At 41.8% G+C, this 23,137-nt stretch overlaps 1 protein-coding gene and 1 long non-coding RNA gene across 2 annotated transcripts in view; both read right to left on the bottom strand.

Annotated features, from left to right (window-relative positions):
• Positions 1-1,036: 1,036 nt before the first annotated feature.
• Positions 1,037-4,407, bottom strand: LOC111978342 (uncharacterized). The gene is made up of 6 exons (XM_024008352.3): positions 3,870-4,407; positions 3,472-3,672; positions 3,119-3,318; positions 2,618-2,873; positions 2,381-2,449; positions 1,037-1,860 (listed from the first exon to the last, which is right to left on the bottom strand). Exons 1-6 carry the CDS (start codon positions 3,889-3,891, stop codon positions 1,808-1,810), a joined length of 801 nt encoding a protein of 266 aa, XP_023864120.1. The 5' UTR covers positions 3,892-4,407; the 3' UTR covers positions 1,037-1,807.
• Positions 4,408-4,559: 152 nt separating this feature from the next.
• Positions 4,560-23,137, bottom strand: part of LOC111977470 (uncharacterized) — a 19,769-nt gene continuing 1,191 nt past the window's right edge. Inside the window, exons 2-3 of the long non-coding RNA XR_002879056.2 lie at positions 4,862-4,888; positions 4,560-4,664 (exon numbers count right to left, since the gene is read on the bottom strand). This is a non-coding gene — a long non-coding RNA (uncharacterized lncRNA). The remainder of the gene's footprint in view (positions 4,665-4,861; positions 4,889-23,137) is intronic.

Below are 23,137 nucleotides of genomic sequence, written 5' to 3'. Positions count from 1 at the left end.
CAGGTGTGCGCCATAAAATCAGCCTGGTGACCTAGAGGCTGGAGAGGGTGCACATGTGACAGTATCCTGTTGCAGCCCCTCTCCGCCCCTCTACGCCCACACCATCTCTGTTCATTAATTCAATCTTGTGGACGACGTAAGAAAAATGAGTACGGATATTGATTCAACAAACCGTACGCGGATCAAATACTTAACTTTTGAGTACTTTAATACACATATACAGTAAGTGAATTTGTCCCAATACTTTTGGTCCCCTAAAATGGATGGAAATACCCTCAAATTAAAGTTGACAGGCTGCACTTTAACCTCAGTCATTGTATCATTTCAAATCCAAAGTGCTGGAGTACAGAGCCAAAACAACAACAAATGTGTCACTGTCCGAATACTTTTGAAACTCACTTATTTGGGAAATTACATTTACAGAGATGCCCTCTTACCTCACTCCAACTCAGATAACATTTCTACAATACTGAAGTGTCCATGAAAATCACACTGCTTGTAATACATTTAAACAGCATTTTGCATACGGTGTCTGTAATAAATATTTTGGGGTGTTGACTACTTATGTGTTGAAGGGTTACAGATTCCGTGATAGAAATGAAAAGGTTACCGTGAATGTAGTTTCCTCTAAAGGTGAATGCAGTTTCCTCTAAAGGTGAATGCAGTTTCCTCTAAAGGTGAATGCAGTTTCCTCTAAAGCGGGAACATTCCCTTTCAATTTCAATGACGCTGTAAAGCTGAACTTCCGCAATGTGGATTGAATAGAGCCCTTACACTTACTGCTACCTTAAGTCAGGTGATATGAATGCACTCCTCTCTCTCCCTTTTCTCCGCATGTTGGAAATAGCGCTACGGTACATGAAAGCTGTTATGAGCTAAAGCCCATTCACTTACTGTACAGCATCTATTACTAAATTGAGTACAAGTTCTTCTTAAGAAAAGTATGCATCATGTTCACATCAGTGACAGTACTAGCTAAATCCCCTTTGCACAGCTGGACCTGTATGAGTCAGAAACAAAATGAGACCTCAGACAATTTAATTTCATAATGCATTTTATTATCCAAAGACAAGGCTGATTAGGCTCACGTGATAACATCATTTTTTTTAGATTTAAGTTCATTCCTCATAGACATCAGGAGAGTATGACACATTAGTGCAACTCTGATCAAAACAAAAGTTTACTGAACAACAATAAACAAATGTACAGATTATTTTTTCCATCTTAAAATGGTACAAGTCCATGACCATATTCACATTGTGTTATATGTACCTGTAGAATATATTCTTTATGGGTAACACATGATTAAATGGGAATACATGAGAATTTACTGTATGACATTATTTAACCTTTATTTAACTAGGCAAATGAGTTAAGAACAAATGCTTAATTACAATGACGGCCTAGGATCTGCATTTGTTCAGGGGTAGAACGACAGATTTGTACCTTGTCAGCTCGGGGATTGACTACAATCCCCACTTTGGTTTTGGTAGAAAAGTCACTACCAAGAAACGCTTATGTTAGCATTTTGAAACTAAAACATTATTTTGATCAGCATAAAGTGTCTGAAGTTTCACATCACAACGATATGACTGTTTTGGAATAAAATGGTCAGTATACTAAACATTAATAGACTGACCAGGTGAATCCAGGTGAAAGCTATGATCCCTTATTGATGTCACTTGTTAAACCCCCCCGCCCCTCCACATGCACAGAGCAGTCAAAGTTTAAGCACCACCTTCGCCCAATCCTGGTACATCCAAATAATCAGTGACGAAAACCCAAACAAAGGATCTACCGCTGCTCGTTATCCTGTGCATTCCATCCCGTCAACTGATTCTTCGGGTTTAGGCGCAGAATCTGTCCAGGAGAGATTAAGATCAGTCCATAGACCGTTTAGGATATTTGAGGTCATAATTTCGCTGAACAATCCTATTACGTTTAAATGAAAGAGTTACAACTGTTAAAAAGGCCCAGTAAAGGAGGTGCCAAACAAAGTCATGTGTGAAAATAGTCTGCAGTTGAAAGACTGAAGCCCTCGAAGCGTTTAAAGGTTATACATGTAACATTTCTACCTGCAAATCAGACATGTAACATTTCTACATCAATTACATTTCAGTAGTAATGAAGGAATAAAAATCTACGAGGGGAAAACTGGGAGGTCCGGCTAGCTGTTGTGTGTAGGCTACATCTTTTTACGATTAGTTTGCATTCGCGAGGTTGACAACATCAGTAAAACATTCACATTACAACTCTTCGTCAAGTCCTTGCAGCAAAAAAATGACAAGAGTAATTAAAATGTTTAATTCATATGACATCAAAATGACGGTCTCTGCACTTGTTTGGAAAGAAATCACTAAGTTTTATAGATCAGACTCACCAGTCGTCTGTGCTGAGACCTTGCTACTCAGTCTCTCTACTTCGATCTTCAGATCAAGTACCTGTTGTTCTGAGATGACAAAGGACATGCAAATTCTGTGTTAGGCAAAAACGCAAAGCAGCTGTGGTGATACTACATGTATGATAGTTACATCTCCTCATACTGTACTATCAAAATTATTCTGTAATAGTGGTTATGATTAAATAATAATTATGTGATTATTAAAATCTGTCTCACCAAGTTTTTTGTTTTTATTGTTTGTAACCTCCGTTTGTCTGTCACTTTGCTTTATCTGATTCTCCTTCTCTTCTAGTTGTTTTTCGTTCACTTTTAACATATCATCTTGTTTTCTGTTTAGTTCATCCATCTGCTTTAGTAGTCCGTCCTTATGTACACATTGCTGACATTTTTGTTCCCGTTGTTCTTTTTTCAGTGGACCCACTTGCTTCTTACTCTTCGTCAGCTCACGCCAACTTTCTGTGATGTTCTTATTCTGTTGTTTTGTGGCATAAAATACAGTCAAAAACAAACATTAAACTAGCAATCATTATTCTAAGACTATCAGACCCTGATTAATAAAACATTTAAGTGAAATCTGTGTTTCTCCATATTTGTATACCGTATAGGTGATATGACACATTTGAATGGGTCAATAAAAAAAACATTACAAAAGTATGCATGGGGAGTATGAGAGAAATGTACCACTAGTACATGTAGGTTGTTGGTAGGGTGAATTACCTTTGGCTGTATGTTCAGATGGCTCCAAATCGTACGGACTGCTTCTTTATTGCGAGGACAGTTCAGTAGTCCCTGGTTCTCATGGAACAAACAGTCCACTGTTAGAATATCATCTCTGGTCACCAGTCTGCTACTGTCAGGTACTGTGCAGTCTGGGTTGAAGGTATGATGCAGCACCACCAAAACAACACGTTTACCAGCTGTATAGAGAGTGACAAAACAATGTTTAGCATTTAACAAATAAAGCATTCAGATAATTAGCATCTTGTTAGAATACATAGGTCAACACTGACATGGATTTGATATAAAACATTTCAGATATACAGTATATGTCAATAACTTTGCTTCGTTACTTGGGATCTTCTGCAGTGCTGCTTCAATATCAGTCCCAGCACGACTGACGATAGGACAGAAAGTTATGATGACATCACTCTTCTCCAGGGTCCACACTTGAGTAAAGTCTTGTTGCTTGGTGAGTTGTTCCAAAAAGTCCTTATGAGAATCCAAGGTATTGCCACTGACAACAGTGAAGAATTTTCTTATCCTTGGATTACCTGCAAGAGGATATTAAAGAGGGAACCTTTACTGTTAATTCCATGACCTTATGTAGAAAAAGGTGGTGTATCAGCTCGGCTACTTTTTGTAACAGCTTACAACTTTATAACTGACGTATTTTGATGAAATGTCAGACCAGTACATCTAAGCAAGAAAAACAACCAATGCCATCTGAGAAAGTAACATGTTGACTTACTATGAACACTGGACTCTGCCATTTTGCCTGCATAAAAAAAGGTTTGAAACCATTACTACAGACATCATTAGGTTACTGATAAGAGAATTTCCAATCCCAATGATAATAACAATCAATCAATAGCTCTGACCAATTCCCGAGGTGTGTAAGACCATGGGTATAATAATAATTAGTCAGACTCAGCTTATACAAAAGGTTAGTACAGTTTATTCAGAGAACGTTCTAAAGTCAAGAATACAAAACAATACATTTTATACTGACTTCTCACGCCCACACATACACACAAACAGACGCACACACAACCATACACACACACATACACACACACATTCACACAACCATACGCACACACTGCTATGTCCTGCTACCCAGCCGACAGAGATTAGGGAGACCTTGTCCTTGAGCCGTACTCCCCGTTCTCTCCCAAATCTCTAGTCAGGTCGGCACCAAGCTCAGACAGTCTGTGTTTAAAATACCATAAAGACATATTGTCTTTACCCTAATTCTGACGAGGACGACACATTTATTGATTATGATTTTATACATTCTAATCAGTTCCATACAATTACAGTATATGTTTCAGGGCGGAATATTCGAATCATTCAATTAACAGATCATTTTCACCTATCAGTTACTTAGTAGTATTGTTTTTGTTATATTTTCCCCTTCCAAGTAAAACACGTNTCCACACTTGAGTAAAGTCTTGTTGCTTGGTGAGTTGTTCCAAAAAGTCCTTATGAGAATCCAAGGTATTGCCACTGACAACAGTGAAGAATTTTCTTATCCTTGGATTACCTGCAAGAGGATATTAAAGAGGGAACCTTTACTGTTAATTCCATGACCTTATGTAGAAAAAGGTGGTGTATCAGCTCGGCTACTTTTTGTAACAGCTTACAACTTTATAACTGACGTATTTTGATGAAATGTCAGACCAGTACATCTAAGCAAGAAAAACAACCAATGCCATCTGAGAAAGTAACATGTTGACTTACTATGAACACTGGACTCTGCCATTTTGCCTGCATAAAAAAAGGTTTGAAACCATTACTACAGACATCATTAGGTTACTGATAAGAGAATTTCCAATCCCAATGATAATAACAATCAATAGCTCTGACCAATTCCCGAGGTTTGTAAGACCATGGGTATAATAATAATTAGTCAAAGACTCAGCTTATACAAAAGGTTAGTACAGTTTATTCAGAGAAGGTTCTAAAGTCAAGAATACAAAACAATACATTTTATACTGACTTCTCACGCCCACACATACACACAAACAGACGCACACACATACAGACGCACACACATGTCCTGCTACCCAGCCGACAGAGATTAGTGACCTTGTCCTTGAGACGTACTCCCCGTTCTCTCCCAAATCTCTAGTCAGGTCAGCACCAAGCTCAGACAGTCTGTGTTTAAAATACCATAAAGACATATTGTCTTTACCCTAATTCTGACTAGGACGACACATTTATTGATTATGATTTTATACATTCTAATCAATTCCATACAATTACAGTATATGTGTCAGGGCGGAATATTCGAATCATTCAATTAACAGATAATTTTCACCTATCAGTTACTTAGTAGTATTGTTTTTGTTATATTTTCCCCTTCCAAGTAAAACACGTGTATTGAAATTGGAATGTTGTGTTTATTTTTGGAAATTGAAAGTAAGACTTCTTGGGCTGTCACGATCGTCGTAACTTTGTAGAGAGGACCAAGGCGCAGCGTGATAACAATACATACTTCTTTATTTATAAGAAGACGAAAACGAAACGAACACTATACAAACTAAACAAAACAACAAACAGACGACCGTGAAGCTATTCAAACAATAAGTGCAGACACTGGCAACTTACACATAGACAATTACCCACAACCTACCTACTGCCTATGGCTGCCTAAATATGACAACTAATGACAGCTGTCTCTAATTGAGAACCAATTCAGGCAACCATAGACTTTCCTAAACACCTACACTGAACACAACCCCATACACTCTACAAAACCCCCTAAACAATACACACACCCTAAACTAGACAAAACACACAAACATCCCCCATGTCACACCCTGACCTAACTAAACTAATAAAGAAAATAAAGATAACAAAGGCCAGTGTGTGACATGGGCTCTATGTTACGCATGCTCATTTGCAATTTCGACCTGTTAAAGCTGGCACTTCTGTTTTCAAACCTTAGCACCAGAATTGGTCATTTACCTSTCTTATATGAACTCGCTTGCGCTGAGGTGTGAGTGGTGGAAATATCTGAGGTGTGTTGTTAAAAATGTGCGCCAAAGTGCCAATTTCAGGCAGCGCTGGTGGGATATTTAAGACCAACCAAAACCTGGTCTCTTAGAAGCAACGCGTTTGTTATTATGGCATGGATTTTGACAGCGGAAYCGCAGCCTATCCAGCTGTGWCGTACAGTGGCCATTTGCCCATGGAACAAGAGGGATGTGCATTMTGTACCAGTAAACCTCTTATTTAGAAACATTTAAAAAAACAAATGTTTTTAATAAAACATTTATTAAAAACCAAGCATAGCCTCCCCTCCTCTCAATGGAGGCTATTTATTTTGTCCTTCAGTGCAGGATACTCTATTCGGCTTGTATCCATCCCCATTTCCAAAGAGCGCCTCTTGTCCGGCTACAAAAGACACACTCCTCCAAATATATTCAAGTTATTCCGTCCTATAACACCATATCATTGGTAGGCCTAGGCTATATCTAGACCATTCAGATGCTAACTACCTTTAGCGCCTATTGATGATAGAATCTTCTGGGTCGGGTGAGTTTTGTTAAAAGGACTGGTTGCATGATATATATTCCACAAATCTAATGTAGATTGCTGATATTCCATCTAAAGGAGTGTACAAAACATAGACTGATCAAGTGAATCCAGGAGAAAGCTATAATCCCTTACCGATCCCACCTGTTAAATCCACTTCAGTCAGTGTAGATTAAGCGGAGGAGACAGGTTCATATCAGGATTGTTAAGCCTTGAGACATGGATCGTGAGCTAGGGTTTTACTAACATGATTGCAGTGGCTGGAGCAAGGTCGTAAGTGTTCAGTTGAGCAGGTGTGGTCGTGAAGGAAACAGTGAGAGGTCAGAGATAGCCAGACTTGTAAATTGAGCTAAGGAACAGAAGGTTGGGGTTTTGGAGAAACGCCATCAGTGCGTGCTCTGCAAGCAATGCAGCGGATGAAGACGAGGCAAGAGCGTGGTGAACTGAGATAGATGTGATTATAGACAGTGAGGAAGGAGAAGCGCTGAATGTAGTGCAAAGATGTGTTGAGTAAGAATGGTGTCAGACATGATAAAGAAGAATCTGTACCAATAGGAATGACATTTGTGGAGAATGATGACCCTTGCCTTTTGGTGGATCCATTTGTGGTTTCAGGGTGGGTGAAAAAGGAGTTGAGGGCAGTTGAATCAGTGAAGGTAACCTGTGGTGGACTTGTGATATTTGTTTGTGTTTCTTCTGACCAGAGGGAGCAGGCACTCAGCGTCACGCAACCTGGGTCAAGATCTGTTTCTTGATTTGCTTTTAGGAACAGGGCACCATTAAATTATTTCTGGGGTAGGGTTAAGTGTGGAGGTGGAGCAATGGAAGTTGAAAATTACTGATTTTGTGACGCCCGTCGTTTGGTGCGACGCAGAACCGGTGGGGAGCATGGTAAAACAGTGGGGTCATTGTCAGGCCTTTTGAATTTTGATTCAGTGTCTCTACCAGACAAAGTCATGTTAGGATATATCAGTTATCCTCTTTGGGAAAGGCATACCGCTAGCGCCCGGCCTTGACAACATCCGGTAAAATTGCAGAGCTTGAAATTCAAAAATACAACATTCGTATTATTAAACATTCATGAAAATACAAGTGTTATACATCGGTTAAAAGCTTAATTTCTTGTTAATCCAGCCGCTTTGTCAGATTTCAAAAAGGCTTTACGGCGAAAGTAAACCATGCAATTATCTGAGGACAGCGCCCCTCGTACAAAAGCATTAAAAACATTTTCCAACCAGGCAGAGGCGTAACGAAAGTCAGAAATAGCGATAAAATAAATCACTTACCTTTGAAGATCTTCCTCTGTTGGCAATCCAAAATGTTTATTTTTTATTTTATTTCACCTTTATTTAACCAGGTAAGCTAGTTGAGAACAAGTTCTCATTTACAACTGCGACCTGGCCAAGATAAAGCAAAGCAGTGTGACACAGACAACAACACAGAGTTACACATGGAATAAACAAGCTAATAACACAAACAAGTCAATGACACAGTAGAAAAAAAATAAAGTCTATATACAGTGTGTGCAAAAGGCATGAGGTAGGCAATAAATAGGCCAAAGGAGCGAATAATTCCAATTTAGCAGATTAAAACTGGAGTGATAAATGAGCAGATGATGATGTGCAAGTAGAGATACTGGTGTGCAAAAGAGCAGAAAAGTAAATAAAAACAGCATGGGGATGAGGTAGGTAGATTGGGTGGGCTATTTACAGATGGACTATGTACAGCTGCAGCAATCGGTTAGCTGCTCAGATAGCTGATGTTTAAAGTTGGTGAGGGAAATAAAAGTCTCCAACTTCAGCGATTCTTGCAATTCTTTCCAGTCACTGGCAGCAGAGAACTGGAAGGAAAGGCGGCCAAATGAGGTGTTGGCTTTGGGGATGATCNTTCCAGTCACTGGCAGCAGAGAACTGGAAGGAAAGGCGGCCAAATGAGGTGTTGGCTTTGGGGATGATCAGTGAGATATACCTGCTGGAACGTGTGCTACGTGTGGGTGTTGTTATCGTGACCAGTGAACTGAGATAAGTCTATACTAGGTAAAGCTCCGCCTTATAGATGACCTAGAGCCAGTGGGTCTGGCGACGAATATGTAGCGAGGGCCAGCCATACAGGTCGCAGTGGTGGGTGGTATAAGGTGATTTGGTAACAAAACGGATGGCACTGTGATAGACTGCATCCAGTTTGCTGAGTAGAGTATTGGAAGCTATTTTGTAGATGACATCGCCGAAGTCGAGGATCGGTATAGTCAGTTTTAATAGGGTAAGTTTGTCGGCGTGAGTGAAGGAGGCTTTGTTGCGAAATAGAAAGCCGATTCTAGATTTGATTTTGGATTGGAGATGTTTAATATGAGTCTGGAAGGAGAGTTTACAGTCTAACCAGACACCTAGGTATTTATAGTTGTCCACATATTCTAGGTCGGAACCGTCCAGGGTGGTGATGCTAGTCGGGCGGGCGGGTGCGGGCAGCGAACGGTTGAAAAGCATGCATTTGGTTTTACTAGCGTTTAAGAGCAGTTGGAGACCACGGAAGGAGTGTTGTATGGCATTGAAGCTCGTTTGCAGGTTAGTTAGCACAGTGTCCAAGGAAGGGCCATAAGTATACAGAATGGTGTCGTCTGCGTAGAGGTGGATCAGGGAATCGCCCGCAGCAAGAGCGACATCATTGATATATAGAGAGAAAAGAGTCGGCCCGAGAATTGAACCCTGTGGTACCCCCATAGAGACTGCCAGAGGTCCGGACAACAGGCCCTCCGATTTGACACACTGAACTCTGTCTGCAAAGTAGTTGGTGAACCAGGCGAGGCAGTCATTAGAAAAACCAAGGCTATTGAGTCTGCCAATAAGAATACGGTGATTGACAGAGTCGAAAGCCTTGGCCAGGTCGATGAAGACAGCTGCACAGTACTGTCTTTTATCGATGGCGGTTATGATATCGTTTAGTACCTTGAGCGTGGCTGAGGTGCACTCGTGACCGGCTCGGAAACCGGATTGCACAGCGGAGAAGGTACGGTGGGATTCGAAATGGTTAGTGATCTGTTTATTAACTTGGCTTTCGAAGACTTTAGATAGGCAGGGCAGGATGGATATAGGTCTGTAACAGTTTGGGTCCAGGGTGTCTCCCCCTTTGAAGAGGGGGATGACCGCGGCAGCTTTCCAATCCTTGGGGATCTCAGATGATACGAAGGAGAGGTTGAACAGGCTGGTAATAGGCGTTGCAACAATGGCGGTGGATAGTTTAGAAAGAGAGGGTCCAGAATTCGTCTAGCCCACGCTGATTTGTACGCGGTCCAGGTTTTGCAGCTCTTTCAGAGCATCTGCTATCTGATTTTGGGTGAAGGAGAAGCTGTGGGAGGCTTGGGCGAGTAGCTTGCGGTGGGGGGGGGGGGGGGGGGGGGGGGGGGGGGGGGGGGGGGGGGGGGGGGGGGGGGGGTGGAGCTGTTGGCCGGGTATGGAGTAGCCAGGAGGAAGGCATGGGCCAGCCGTTGAGAAATGCCTTATTGCAATATTTGAATTATCAGGATTTTATTCCGGTGGGACGGTGTTACTGCCTCAGTGGCAGTGGGGCACCTGGGAGGGGTGCTCTTGTTCTCGCATGGACTTTAGTTCCCAAAACTTTTTGGAGTTTAACAGAATGCAAATTTCTGCTTGGAAAAAGCTAGCCTTTGCTTCTGACTGACTTGCGTGTGTTGAGTTCCTGATTCCCTGAACAGTTCAAATATGCGGGGACTATTCGATGCTATTGCAGTCCGCCACACAGGATGTTTTGTGCTGGTCGAGGGCAAGTCAGTTGGGTGAACCAAGGGCTATTCTGTTTTTAGTTCTGCATTTTTGTGAACGGGGGCATGCTTATGCTAAGATGGTGAGGAAATTACTTTTTAAAGAATGACCAGGCATCCCTCGACTGACGGGACATGAGTCAATATCCTTCCAGGATACCCGGGCCAGGTCGATTAGAAAGGCCTGCTCACAGAAGTGTTTTAGGGCGCATTTGACAGTGATGAGGGGTGGTCGTTTGACCGCGGACCCATAGCGGATACAGGCAATGAGGCAGTGATCGCTGAGATCCTGATTGAAAACAACAGAGGTGTATTTGGATGGCAAGTTGGTCAGGATAATGTCTATGAGGGTGCCCATGTTTACGGATGTGGGGTTGTACCTGGTGGGTTCCTTGATGATTTGTGTGAGATTGAGGGCATCTAGCTTAGAATGTAGGACTGCCGGGGTGTTAAGCATATCCCAGTTTAGGTCACCTAACAAAACGAACTCTGAAGCTAGATGGGGGGGGCGATCAATTCACAAATGGTGTCCAGGGCACAGCTGGGAGCGGAGGGGCGTCGATAGCAGGCGGCAACAGTGAGAGACTTATTTCTGGAGAGATTAATTTTAATTAGAAGTTCAAACTGTTTGGGTATAGACCTGGAAAGTATGACAGAACTTTGCAGGCTATCTCTGCAGTAGATTGCAACTCCTCCCCCTTTGGCAGTTCTATCTTGACGGAAAATGTTGTAGTTGGGTATGGAAATCTCAAAAGGTCCCAGCTACATCACAAATGGTCGTTTCCAACCAGGGAGAGGCATAACTAAAGTCAGAAATAGCGATAAAATAAATCACTTACCTTTGAAGATCTTCCTCTGTTGGCAATCCAAAAGGTCCCAGCTACATCACAAATGTTTGTTTTGTTCGATAAAGTCCTTCTTTATATCCCAAAAAGGTCAGTTTAGTTGCCGCGCTTCATTCAATAATCCACCGGTTTCCCTCGTTCAAAATGCATACAAAAAGAATCCCAAACGTTACCAATATACTTCTTCCAAACAAGTCAAACAACATTTCTAATCAAACATCAGGTACCCTAATATGTAAATAAACGATACAATTTAAGACAGAGAATAGTATTGTCATTACCGGAGATAAATAGCGAAGTGCGCCCACTCACCGGAACGCGCAACAAACACTACAGCCAAAATGGGAGCCACTTACAAAAACTACAAATTCTAGCTCATTTATCAAAAAACAAGCCTGAAATTCTTTCTAAAGACTGTTGACATCTAGTGGAAGCCCTAGAAACTGCATTCTGGGAGGTATTCCTTTTATATTCCCATAGACAGCAATAGTAATCAGTGGTGAGCTGAAAAATAAAATTGTCCTCGGGTTTTCGCCTGCCATATCAGTTCTGTTATACTCACAGACATTATTTTATTTTTCTATCCAATACTACCAATTATTTGCATATCCTAGCTTCTGGGCCTGAGTAACAGGCAGTTTACATTGGGCACCTCATTCATCCAAACTTACAAATACTGCCCCCCATAAGAAGTTATCCTGCTTTTGTGCAGAATCCACTGCACTGTTTCAGGTGCAACGTTTATGGTCATGTTGCAGCAGTGTGGGAAGGAGATTCCAAGATGTGGGAAGTGTGCAGAAGGGCATGGGACAGAGGATTGTGTAGTTTCGGTGGATAAAGTTGTGTGTGTCAACTGTAGGGGTGCTCATGTTGCTGGGGATCGGAAGTGTCCAGTGTGAGATGGGCAGGTTGAAGTGGCCAGAGTCAGAGTAGTGCAGAGCGTGTCGTATGCTGATGCAGTGAAGAAAGTGGAGGAGGAAGGGTCAAGGGTGATGGATCCTGAGAGGATCCCAGTGAGCAGTAGATTTGTGCCAGCACAGAGGGATAGGGCAAAGGGTGAGAAATGCTTCAGTAAGGATGGCTTCTTAGCATTCATAGCACTTGCTATTAACTGTACCTCAGAAATGGAACGTAAATCACAAAGAATAGATGTTATGGTGGCTGATGCAGAGAAGTATTTGGGTATACGAGATTTGACTTCAGAAGAGTTATAGGGTGTGTTGAGGGGTGGTGTCCCGTCTTTCCAGGCCATTGGCATGGTACAGGAGTAGATAAGGTCAAAGTAGTGGAATGGGGTAGTGGGGTTTTAATGAGTGTAGGTGGCAGCTGCAGAGCTGTACCTGGGTGTATGAGATTTGTGGTATATAGGTGTAGGGTTAGTTGATGGCGAAAATGTTTTCCTTTTAGGAACAGGAATAATGAAGAGAATGTAATGTAGGTAGGCTGTGACTGGCCTCACACTTTAGTACAGTAGGTGGCAGTGTAGGCACCTTTAAGTTGTATACGATCTGCCGAAGAAGAAGAACCATTCAGAGGATGAATGGCCAAGACAAAAGATTTAAGTCCCTTTGAACAGGGTATGGTAGTTGGTGCCAGGTGCACCGGGTTGAGTGTGTCAAGAACTGCAAAGCTGCTGGATTTGTCACGCTCAACAGTTTCCCGTGTGTATCAACAACGGTCCACCACCCAAAGGACATCCAGCTAACTTGACACTGTGGGAAGCATTGGAGTCAACAAGGGCCAGCATCCCTGTGGAACGCTTTTGACACATTGTAGTCCATGCCCTGACTAATTGAGGCTGTTCTGAGGGGAAAAGGGGTTGGAACTCAATATTACGAAGGTGTTCCTAATGTTTTGTTCCAACAATACATTGCCTGATGGTGGCAGTGCACTGTTTACCAGCAGGCATGTTTTTCGTCGAAATGCAAGAATATTGGGAAGAGAGTCTGCCCAAAGCAGACTAGGTCAGGGGAACCCCTGGCACTTCAGTCATGTTATACTGCTAGAAGATTATAAAAAATGAAGATGGAAAGCAATCTAAGTGGACCGGTCCATGCAAAACGAACTGGCCCACTCACATGGATGTACCAAACTCACTAAAAGTGGCAGTAATAAAGACTCTTGAAAAAGACAAACCTTGACCTGGAAAATGTAAAAAAAATTATTGGCCTATATCAAATCTCCCATTCCTCTCAAATGTTTGAAAAAGCTGTTGCGCAGCAACTCACTGCATTCCTAAAGACAATTAATGTATAGGAAATTCTTCAGTCTGGTTTTAGACCCCATCATAGCACTGGGACTGCACTTGTGAAGACGGTAAATTACCGTTTAATGGCGTCAGACCAAGGCTCCTGCATCTGTCCTCGTGCTCCTAGACCTTAGTGCTGCTTTTGACACCATCGATCACCACATTCTTTTGGAGACAATACACGGACACGTTCTAGCCTGGTTTGATCTTATCTGTCAGAAACATATCATGGATGGTTAATCCTTTGACAAATCAATTGTAAGTTTCGGCGTTCCTCAAGGTTCCATTTTAGGACCACTATTGTTTTCACTATATATTGTACCTCTTGGTGATGTCATTCAGAAACACACTGTCAAATTTAACTGAAATGTCGGACGACACACAGCTGTACATTTCGATGAAACATGGAGAAGCCCCAAAATTGCCTTGCCTGGAAGCCTGTGTTTCATACATGGTGGCAAATGTTTTACTTTTAAACTCAGACAAAACAGAGAGAGAGATCTGCTGTTGGTTCTTACAATTAATCTTGATGATTGTACAGTCATCTCAAATAAAACTGTGAAGGACCTCTCTTTTGATGAACATATCAAAATAAAATATTTCAAGGACAGCTTTTTTCCATTTTTGTAACATTGCAAAGATCAGAAACGTTTTGCCCAAAAATTATGCAGAAAAGCTATTCCATGCTTTGTCACTCCTAGATTAGACTACTGCAATGCTCTACTATCTGGCTACCTGGATAAAGGACTAAATAAACTTCAGTTAGTGCTAAACATGGCTGCTAGAATCTTGACTAGAACCCAAAAATGTGATCATATTACTTCAGTGCATGCCTCCCTACACTGGCTTCCTGTTAAGGCTAGGGCTGATTTCAAGGTTTTACTGCTAACCTACAAAGGATTACATGGGCTTACTCCTACCTAGCTCTCCGATTTGGTCCTGCCATACATACAATTGAAGTCGGAAGTTAACATACACTTAGGTTGGAGTCATCAAAACTCGTTTTTCAACCACTCCACAAATTTCTTGTTAACAAACTATAGTTTTGGCAAGTTAGTTAGGACATCTACTTTGTGCATGACACAAGTAATTTTTCCAACAATTGTTTACAGATTATTTCACTTACAATTCACTGTATCACAATTCCAGTGGGACAGAAGTTGATATACACTAAGTTGACTGTGCCTTTAATAAAAAGCTTGGAAAATTCCAGAAAATTATGTAATGGCTTTAGAAGCTTCTGATATCATTTGAGTCAATTGGAGGTGTACCTGTGGATGTATTTCAAGGCCTACCTTCAAACTCAGTGCCTCTTTGCTTGACATCATGGGAAAATTAAAAATTAAAAAGTATAATTATAATAATTATATTTACAAACATACAATAAATAAGTCATAATAAAGAGTAAAATAGAAAATAATAATAATGAGACATTGGATCATATGGTCACCTGCCGTAAGCTACATACTATACATTACATGTGAAACATTATATAAGGATTATATAGAGATTCAATCAATGTGATGTGAGGGGAGGGGAGATTCTCCATATAGTCAATAAAAGGTTGCCAAATTCTGTAAAATGTCTCTAACTTATTCCTCAAGCAGTAAGTGATTTTCTCCAGTGGGATACAACTATTAACTTCCAATAGCCACACTGCAACTGGCAGGGAGGAATCCGATTTCCATTTCAAGACAATACATTTCTTGGCAATCGCTAGCAATATTTCTGTTAGCTTTATAGTATGGCTTTGCCTAAGATTGGAGTTAGTAAATTTACCCAGGAGACAGACCTCCGGGTCTAAAGGGAATGCAACCCCGTGAATTGAGGATATGGTATCGCATACCCCCTGCCAGAAACCGTGTAGTTTTGACCACTGCCAAGTGGAATGGAGGAATGTTCCTTCATCTGAGCCACATCTAAAACATAGGGAGGAGATACCAGGGTTGAACTTGTGCAGTCTAGATGGGGTGATATAGAGCTGATGGAGGAAATTAAACTGGATCAGTCTATATCTGGAGTTCAATGTGGATGTAACACCATCCCTGCATAGGTCACTCCATAGACCCTCCATAGACCCTTTTTCCCATCTAAGTTGGGGTTTATCTAGCTCAGGCAGTGTTAGTCTTAATATATGAGCATCGTAAACACGGGAAATGGTCTTGAACAGTGGTTGGTCTGCGTGGCAGAGTTGTTCAATAGGTGACATCTTAGGTAGGTTCCATTGTCCCTTGAGAGTCACCCTAATAAAGTTGCGTAGTTGTAGGTAGCTAACTCTGGAGGGAAGCCATCCTCCACTGGAGATTTATTAGAAGGTAAGGATTTAATGGCCTCCAGCAATTCAGGAACTGAGAAGTGTTCACTCAGGCGCTCTCTGTCTTCCTCTGACAGGCATGGGAGGTTGAGAGAGGAGAGAAATGAGTCGATCTCTGATAGATCATCGCTTGAATGGGAAGTGTAGAGGTCTTCGTAGTATTTCTTAAAAGTATCATTAATTTCAGTAGGGTCGAAAGATATCTCATTAGTAAGAGTTTCTATAGKATTAATTGTCCTCTTACTTTCCTCTGCTTTCAGTTGCCATGCCAATACTTTGTGAGCTTTCTCTCCAAGCTCGTAATAACGCTGTTTTGATTTAGTGATGGCCCTCTCAGCTTGATATGTGTTCAGAATATTATATTTCAGTTTTTTATTTACCAAAAGCCTGTATAGATCTTTAGTCGGGCCTCTTTYGTAGGTTCTCTCTAGCTCAGAGATTTCAGATTCAAGGGCATTCAGTTCCGCACCGTGTTTTCTCTTCAACCCTTTAGTATAGGAAATGATCTGTCCCCTCAGATAGGCRTTCAATGTGTCCCAAAGAATGAAACTGAGGGTTTGTTTGTCAAAGTAAAAATATTGATCTGCTCTTTGATGAATGCACAAAATTCAGGTTGCTTTAGGAGTGTAGAATTTAGTCTCCATCTATATGCTCTATTTACCTTGGTAGGAATGGAGATTGATAATACCAGAGGAGAATGGTCAATAAGCAATCTGGGGAGATACTCGATATCTAACACTCTATGAAACAGTTGGGTCGATAGTAAAAAGTTATCTATGCGTGTGTGTTGTGTGGGTGTGACTAAAAAGAGTAGTCCCTATCCTGTGGGTGCAAATGTCTCCAGATGTCGAGTAAATTGAGATCTTTCATGAATGACATGGTGAGCTTGCCGGCTTTGGTAAGAAGTGAGGGTTTATCAGAGGACCTTTCAAGAACTGTATCTAAACAAAAATGTAAATCTCCTCCAACCAGTAGCCATCCTGGTGGTGCTTGAGCAACCTGAAYGAAGACATTCTGCATAAACATATGYTCATCGAAGTTAGGAGCATAAATATTCAATAGGGTCCAAGACTCCGAAAACATATGCCCCTGCACCAAAACAAACCTGCCCGAGGGATCAGAGATGGTGTTGTTGACGCAGAAGGGGATGTGTCTACTTAMCAAAATTGCAGGTCCTCTTGCTTTGGAGTTAAAAGAGGACGCAAAAACGTGTCCTACACATTCCCTCTTCAATTTCTTGTGTTCACTGGCTGTAAGATGTGTTTCTTGTAAAAACACAATGTCAGCCTTTAATTTCTTAAGGTATGTATAGACTAATTTCCTTAAAAATAAAAATAAAATTACCCCCCTTTTTCGTGGTATCCAATTTTTAGTAGTTACTATCTTGTCTCATTGCTACAACTCCCATACGGGCTCGGGAGAGATGAAGGTCAAGAGCCACACGTCCTCCGAAACATAACGCAACTGCTTCTTAACACAGCGCGCATCCAACCCGGAAGCCAGCTGCACCAATGTGTCAGAGGAAACACTGTACACGTAGCGACCTGGTCAGCACGCACTGCACCCGGCCCACCACAGGAGTCGCTAGTGCGCGATGAGACAAGGATATCCCTACCAGCCAAACCCTCCCTAACCCGGACGACGCTAGGCCAATTGTGCGTCGCCCCATGGACATCCCGGTCGCGGCCGGCTGCAACAGAGCTCGAACCCAGAGTTTCTGGTGGCACAGCTAGCACTGCGATGCAGTGCCTTAGACCAGACTATTTGGGAGGCCCAGACTATTTTCCTTTTAAATCGGGCTGTTAAGAACTTTTACGTTGAATGTGACATATTTTTGTGGATTAAGCATAGGTTGGGTTTCAAATATGTAACCGAATGGAAATCTCTCATATGTAAATAGTCAGGAAATGGCCACAGAAGTGACCTATGTGTCTCTTTACGAAGGAAACAACAATAAACATAGAAAAATAAGAAAAAACAGACACCCCACCCACCCCGATTGTCAGACTAAAACAACAATCCCAACAATCAAACATGAATACACTTGTAGAGATACGTTGTTGCTCGCTTTCCATCTTGCTCTTACTAGCTAAACCTTGGCGTAAACTAAAACCTGCGAGTTCTCTAAGTTGAAAACAAACGTTGTGAATAGACATTTATGGCTGAATATTTACTGCCCACAGTAAGGGCTGCTTGAGTCTCTTTTCAGGAGAGGAGAAACARAAATYGGGGGGAAAGCAGTGGGCCTAAGCCCACTAATTTGCTTCGCCCAGTGGATATTGACTAAACCAAAATATACTCTCCTGMAAATGTAATAGAAGTCACCCTGTGAAAAAAACGGTTAGTTGAAAATGTACAAATCAATTATAGCGACCGGATAGCGGGGTAAACGGATCCAAATTCCAAGAAGACACCAGCAGTTCAGTCCCAGGACAGCCCGGATATGAGAAAACAAACAAACTGCATCTTATCCCCCAGAGAGACCATCCTGGTTCAGACGCGGTTCAGTTCTTTGAGAAAAGTGAACACTTCTCCCGGTGTGTTGAAGAGATGGCTTCGGCCTTTGTACTGAACTTTCATCCGCGCAGGGTGGATGAGGTCGCCGGTGATGTTCTTCTCCTTCAGTGCTTTGGCGGCAGGTCTGAACTGCTTGCGACGTCTGGTGAGATCCGCGCTCATATCCGGGAAAAGGCTGACCCTCTTGCCATCGATGGTGATGTCCCCTTTGGCTCTTGCGAGTTGCAGTACCTTCTCTCTGTCCTGGAAACGGAGGAACCTGATCAGGACGGCCCGTGGGGGCTCATCTGGCCGGGGTTTCGGCGCTGATGTTCTGTGGGCGCGTTTGATTTCCAGCGGCTTGGTGAGGTTGATTATCCCTAGGACATCTGGGAYCCATTGAGTGAAGAAARGGACCGGGTCACAGCCCTCGCTGTCCTCTTTCAATKCCACCACACGGATATTACTACGTCTGCTCTGGTTCTCCATCTGGTCTACCTTGTTTTTGAGGTAGGCATTGTCCTTCTGCAGTTATATCAYAACCTGGTCATGTCYAGTGATGGTATCTTCAACTGTGTTAATGCGCAACTCAACCTCAGTCGTTCTTAAAAGGYGWTCATTCATGGAGGATTTCAGGTCGTCAATGGAAGAATGGAMTTCAGACGATTTCTTGTCAATTTTCAGAGAAAGACCATTGTACCGTAATCATAAGCAATTTCCTGGAATGGAGAGGAGTACATGTCGGCAGGCCTCGCAAGAGGCTGCCTGAGAGCAACAGTCTGGATCTGTCGTCTGAGTTATGAGGGCTAATGCTAATTTGCTAGCTGTAGCGTTATCTTGGGAATCAACAACGTTTTGGTCGTCCTTCTTGCCTCTCGTCGGTAGGTCCATGCTCTTTGGGAAGGTTAGTACTTGACAATTTATCAGCCGATGTTAGAATATTGTTTCAACGTTGTTATTTAGGTAATAATGAAATATTACTTTGAAGAGCTCGGTTTGTCAACGTCTGCTCAGCTCGCGGCATCACGTGCTCCCGGAACTGCCCTGATCTTTATTGGCGATATAGCTTGCAGGATGTTAGTTAGCGCCATTATACCTGGATTTACTGCTGCCAGAATTATTCTTCAGACTAGCATGTGCTAGCCATAGGTACGATCGGCTCCAACGACAGAGTTTTTAAGCAAATTTGGTTATAGACATTCAATGTCTACTAAAATGTTAAAGGTTTATCTTGACTTTGTGTAAAAGTATGAGAAAATGCTGTGAACTGCTAATAAGTGAATGTGTTTAAAAGCTTGCTAGTGGTTAGCGCAGTAGGGGCAAGCCAGCAGGGGTGTGAAAGGGGCTATGCTAAAAGCTGTATAAGTGTTTTGTTTTTTTAGGCCATGGAGAATAAAATAAATTGGCAGGATATGGTCAGGATGATGGCTTCATTCAAAGTGCCCAAAATATATTTTTCAAAAACATTAGGACTCAGTATGATGTGGGTCTTCAATCTTATATGACAGTGGCTTCACTCCTGTTTGGTGTAGGTGCTCTTCTTAACTTCACTTTTTCCGAATGCTAATTCTCCAAAATAGAAATGTAAAGTGATATGTCATATTTGGGACTTTTAGTTTGGGAAGGATGAAACAAATCAGAATGTTAAACAGTAACCTTATTCTGCAATCTTCCCTTTAAGATCCAACCAACTTGCTCTAAATGTTAATGTGCATTGTTTTCAGTATAGTTTTGGAAACATATCTGTCATGTCACGCGACAAAAAATAAAAGGTTAAATTACTACCCACCTTTATAGGGTTAGGTTCAGGGTTCCAACGCGGCCATATTTCCATGTTACAGCATGTTAGCGGAAAACAGATGAAGACGGACTACCTGTGCTAATTAGCTATATGCGTCTCCGAACACCTGTGTGTAAACGGAAAGACGGGATGCCACAAATGTGTTGTCATTGAAAAATACTGGTCGGCTGCAACTGCATTAAAACGAGTTAAAACAGTGTACAATAAGTGTATATTTTGTATTTGTGAAATTATTTTGATGTGATATGAAAATAGAGGGCTTTGTTTCTGGACCCTTACGCCAATTGAGAATCGATTCATGTCTAGATGGAGTATTGGATTGTTTTGGCTGTAAGATCCTTGGACTATAAGGAGAAACATTCCCTCATTTAATCCATTATTGGGCTAGACTATATCTTGCTTATTGAGAACATGCCTCACACATAAAATCTAAATATTACGTGCTCCTAACCAACTACTATTTTATATTTTTTGTTTTATTTTGTAACTTTTAAAAACGTATTTTTTGTATATAATGTTGCTGCTTCCGTCTCTTATCACCAAAAAATAACTTCTGGACATCAGAACAGCTATTACTCACCTCGAACTGGAAAATATTTTTCTTTAACGAGTCCGACATGAAGGATATACTGCTTTCTTGGGAACGGCCCACATCGCGTTATTTGCATGACGAAAATACAGAGAAAAAAAGGGGCGGGTTTGGGCTACCTTTTGAGAATTCGTAGGTGAGTGAGTAAACCCCCACTGCCATCCATTCTATTGGCCAACGTGCAATCATTGGAAAACAAAATGGATGATCTAGATCAAGATTATCTCTCCAACGGGACATTAAAACTGTAATTATCTTATGTTTCACCGAGTCATGGCTGAACGACGACACGGATAATATAGAGCTGGCGGGATTTTCCATGCATCGGCAGACAGAGAAGCTACGTCTGGTAAAACAAGGGGCGGGAGTGTGTGTCTATTGTCACAACAGCTGGCGCGCGATGTCTGATATAAAAAAAGTCTTGAGGTAGTTTGCTCGCCTGAGGTAGAGTACCATTATGGATAGAGCTTGTAAGACCACAATATCTACCAAGAGAGTTCTCATCTATATTATTCGTAGCCCTCTATTTACCACCACAAACCGATGCTGGCACTAAGACAACACTCAACCAGCTGTATAAGGTCATAAGCAAACATGCCAAGAGTGTGCAWAGCTGTCATCAAGGCAAAGGGTGGCTACTTTGAAGAATCTCAAATATAAAATATATCTTGATTTGTTGAACACTTTTTTGGTTACTACATGATTCCATATGTGTTATTTCATAGTGTTGATGTCTTCACTATTATTCTACAATGTAGAGAAGKGTACAAAAAAWTAAAAACTCTTGAATGAGTAGTTGTCCAAACTTTTGACTGGTACTGTACATAGACAMGGAATCACTAGTCACTTTAATAATGTTAACAGACTGCTTTACCCAATTCATATGTACATTGCGTTRGAAAAGTATTCAGACCSCTTTCCCTTTTCCACATMAACATWTTTTRTTCTCGTAAATCTACACACAATACCCCATAATGACAAAGCGAAAAAAGTGTCCATAGAGCTCCAAYACACGATTGTGTCGAGGCACAGATATGGGGAAGGGTACCAAAATATGTCTGCAGCATTGAAGGTCCCCAAAAACAGTGGCCTCCATCATTCTTCTGACACAGCTCCAGAGTACCTCTTTGGAGATGGAAGAACCTTCCAGAAGGACAACCATCTTTGAAGCATTCCACCAATCAGGCCTTTATGGTAGAGAGGCCAGACGGAAGCCACTACTCAGTAAAAGACACATGACAGCCCCCTTGGAGATTCTCTGGTCTGGTGAAACCAAGATTGAACTCTTTAGCCTGAATGCCAAGCGTCACGTCTGGAGGAAACCTGGCATCATCCCTACTGTGAAGCATGGTGGTGGCAGCGTCATGCTGAGGGGATGTTTTTCAGCGGCAGGGACTGGGAGACTAGTCAGGATCGAGGGAAAGATGAACGGAGCAAAGTGCAGAGAGATCCTTGATGAAAACTTGCTSCAGAGCGATGAGGACCTCAGACTGGGGTGGAGGTTCACCTTCCAACAGGACAACAACTCTAAGCACACAGCCAAGACAATGCATGAGTGGCTTTGGGACAAGTATCTGAATGTCCTCGAGTGGCCCAGCCGGAGCCCGGACTTGAACCCGATCGAACATCTCTGGAGAGACCGGAAAATAGCTGTGCAGCGKTGCTCCCCAACCAACCTGACAGAGCTTGAGAGGATCTGCAGAGAAGAATGGGAGAAACTCCCCAAATASAGGTGTGCCAGGCTAAACCATAATCACTGCCAATCACTGAGGAGTGGCTTCCGTCTGGCCATTTATTAGTCTAGAAATAAATCTCTTTGCCAAAATTCGTCATCTCTCCCATGTCTTATTCGACAAGTAGTTGTTCTTAAATGTTTCTCCGCCCTCTCTGCCCTTCGCGTGTTACGCCCTCACCAACACTCAAATCTTCATTGCTTGCATATGTCTGAACTTCTTGCTCTTCCACTCCGTCTCAGTTTAGCCTCACATTTTCACTGAAATCTTAGTAGCATAAAACCATTTTTTATATTTGTCCTTCAAGGCAGCTTTCAATGTTCATGTTAGGCTGCACCCTTTATAATTTTTTATTTTTTGTTTATGGCGGTTTGGTCTGCGGGGACGGCACTAGTCAATGTGTCTGCATGTTTTCGGTTTGGCTAATTTATGTAATTTATTAGTCTATCAAATTAGAATTTCGGCAGGCAAAGAAAATGGCCCTTATCTGAACCCCCTCTAATTTCCTTAATTTCTGTCACTAAGTCAAATACTTTGTGGCACCATCAATCACAATCAAATACTGTCTATAGAACATACTTCACGTCTGGATAGGCAACCAAATGGAATCAATTAATGTGTTGTGTGTCATATATTAAACATAGAGGGAGGAGTTAAAATGTAGGCAAGCAATAC

Source organism: Salvelinus sp. IW2-2015, linkage group LG18 (genome assembly GCF_002910315.2).
Source record: "Salvelinus sp. IW2-2015 linkage group LG18, ASM291031v2, whole genome shotgun sequence".
NCBI lineage: Eukaryota > Metazoa > Chordata > Actinopteri > Salmoniformes > Salmonidae > Salvelinus > Salvelinus sp. IW2-2015.
This window is presented reverse-complemented; position numbering and strand designations above follow the sequence as displayed.

Coding starts and splice junctions, on each gene's coding strand:
- LOC111978342 (XM_024008352.3), bottom strand. CDS start 3,891: ATGGCAGAGTCCAGTGTTCATA. Junction 3,319..3,471: donor AGCACTGCAGAAGATCCCAA/GTAACGAAGCAA, acceptor CTCTCTATACAG/CTGGTAAACGTGTTGTTTTG. Junction 1,861..2,380: donor GGTCTCAGCACAGACGACTG/GTGAGTCTGATC, acceptor TCTCCTGGACAG/ATTCTGCGCCTAAACCCGAA.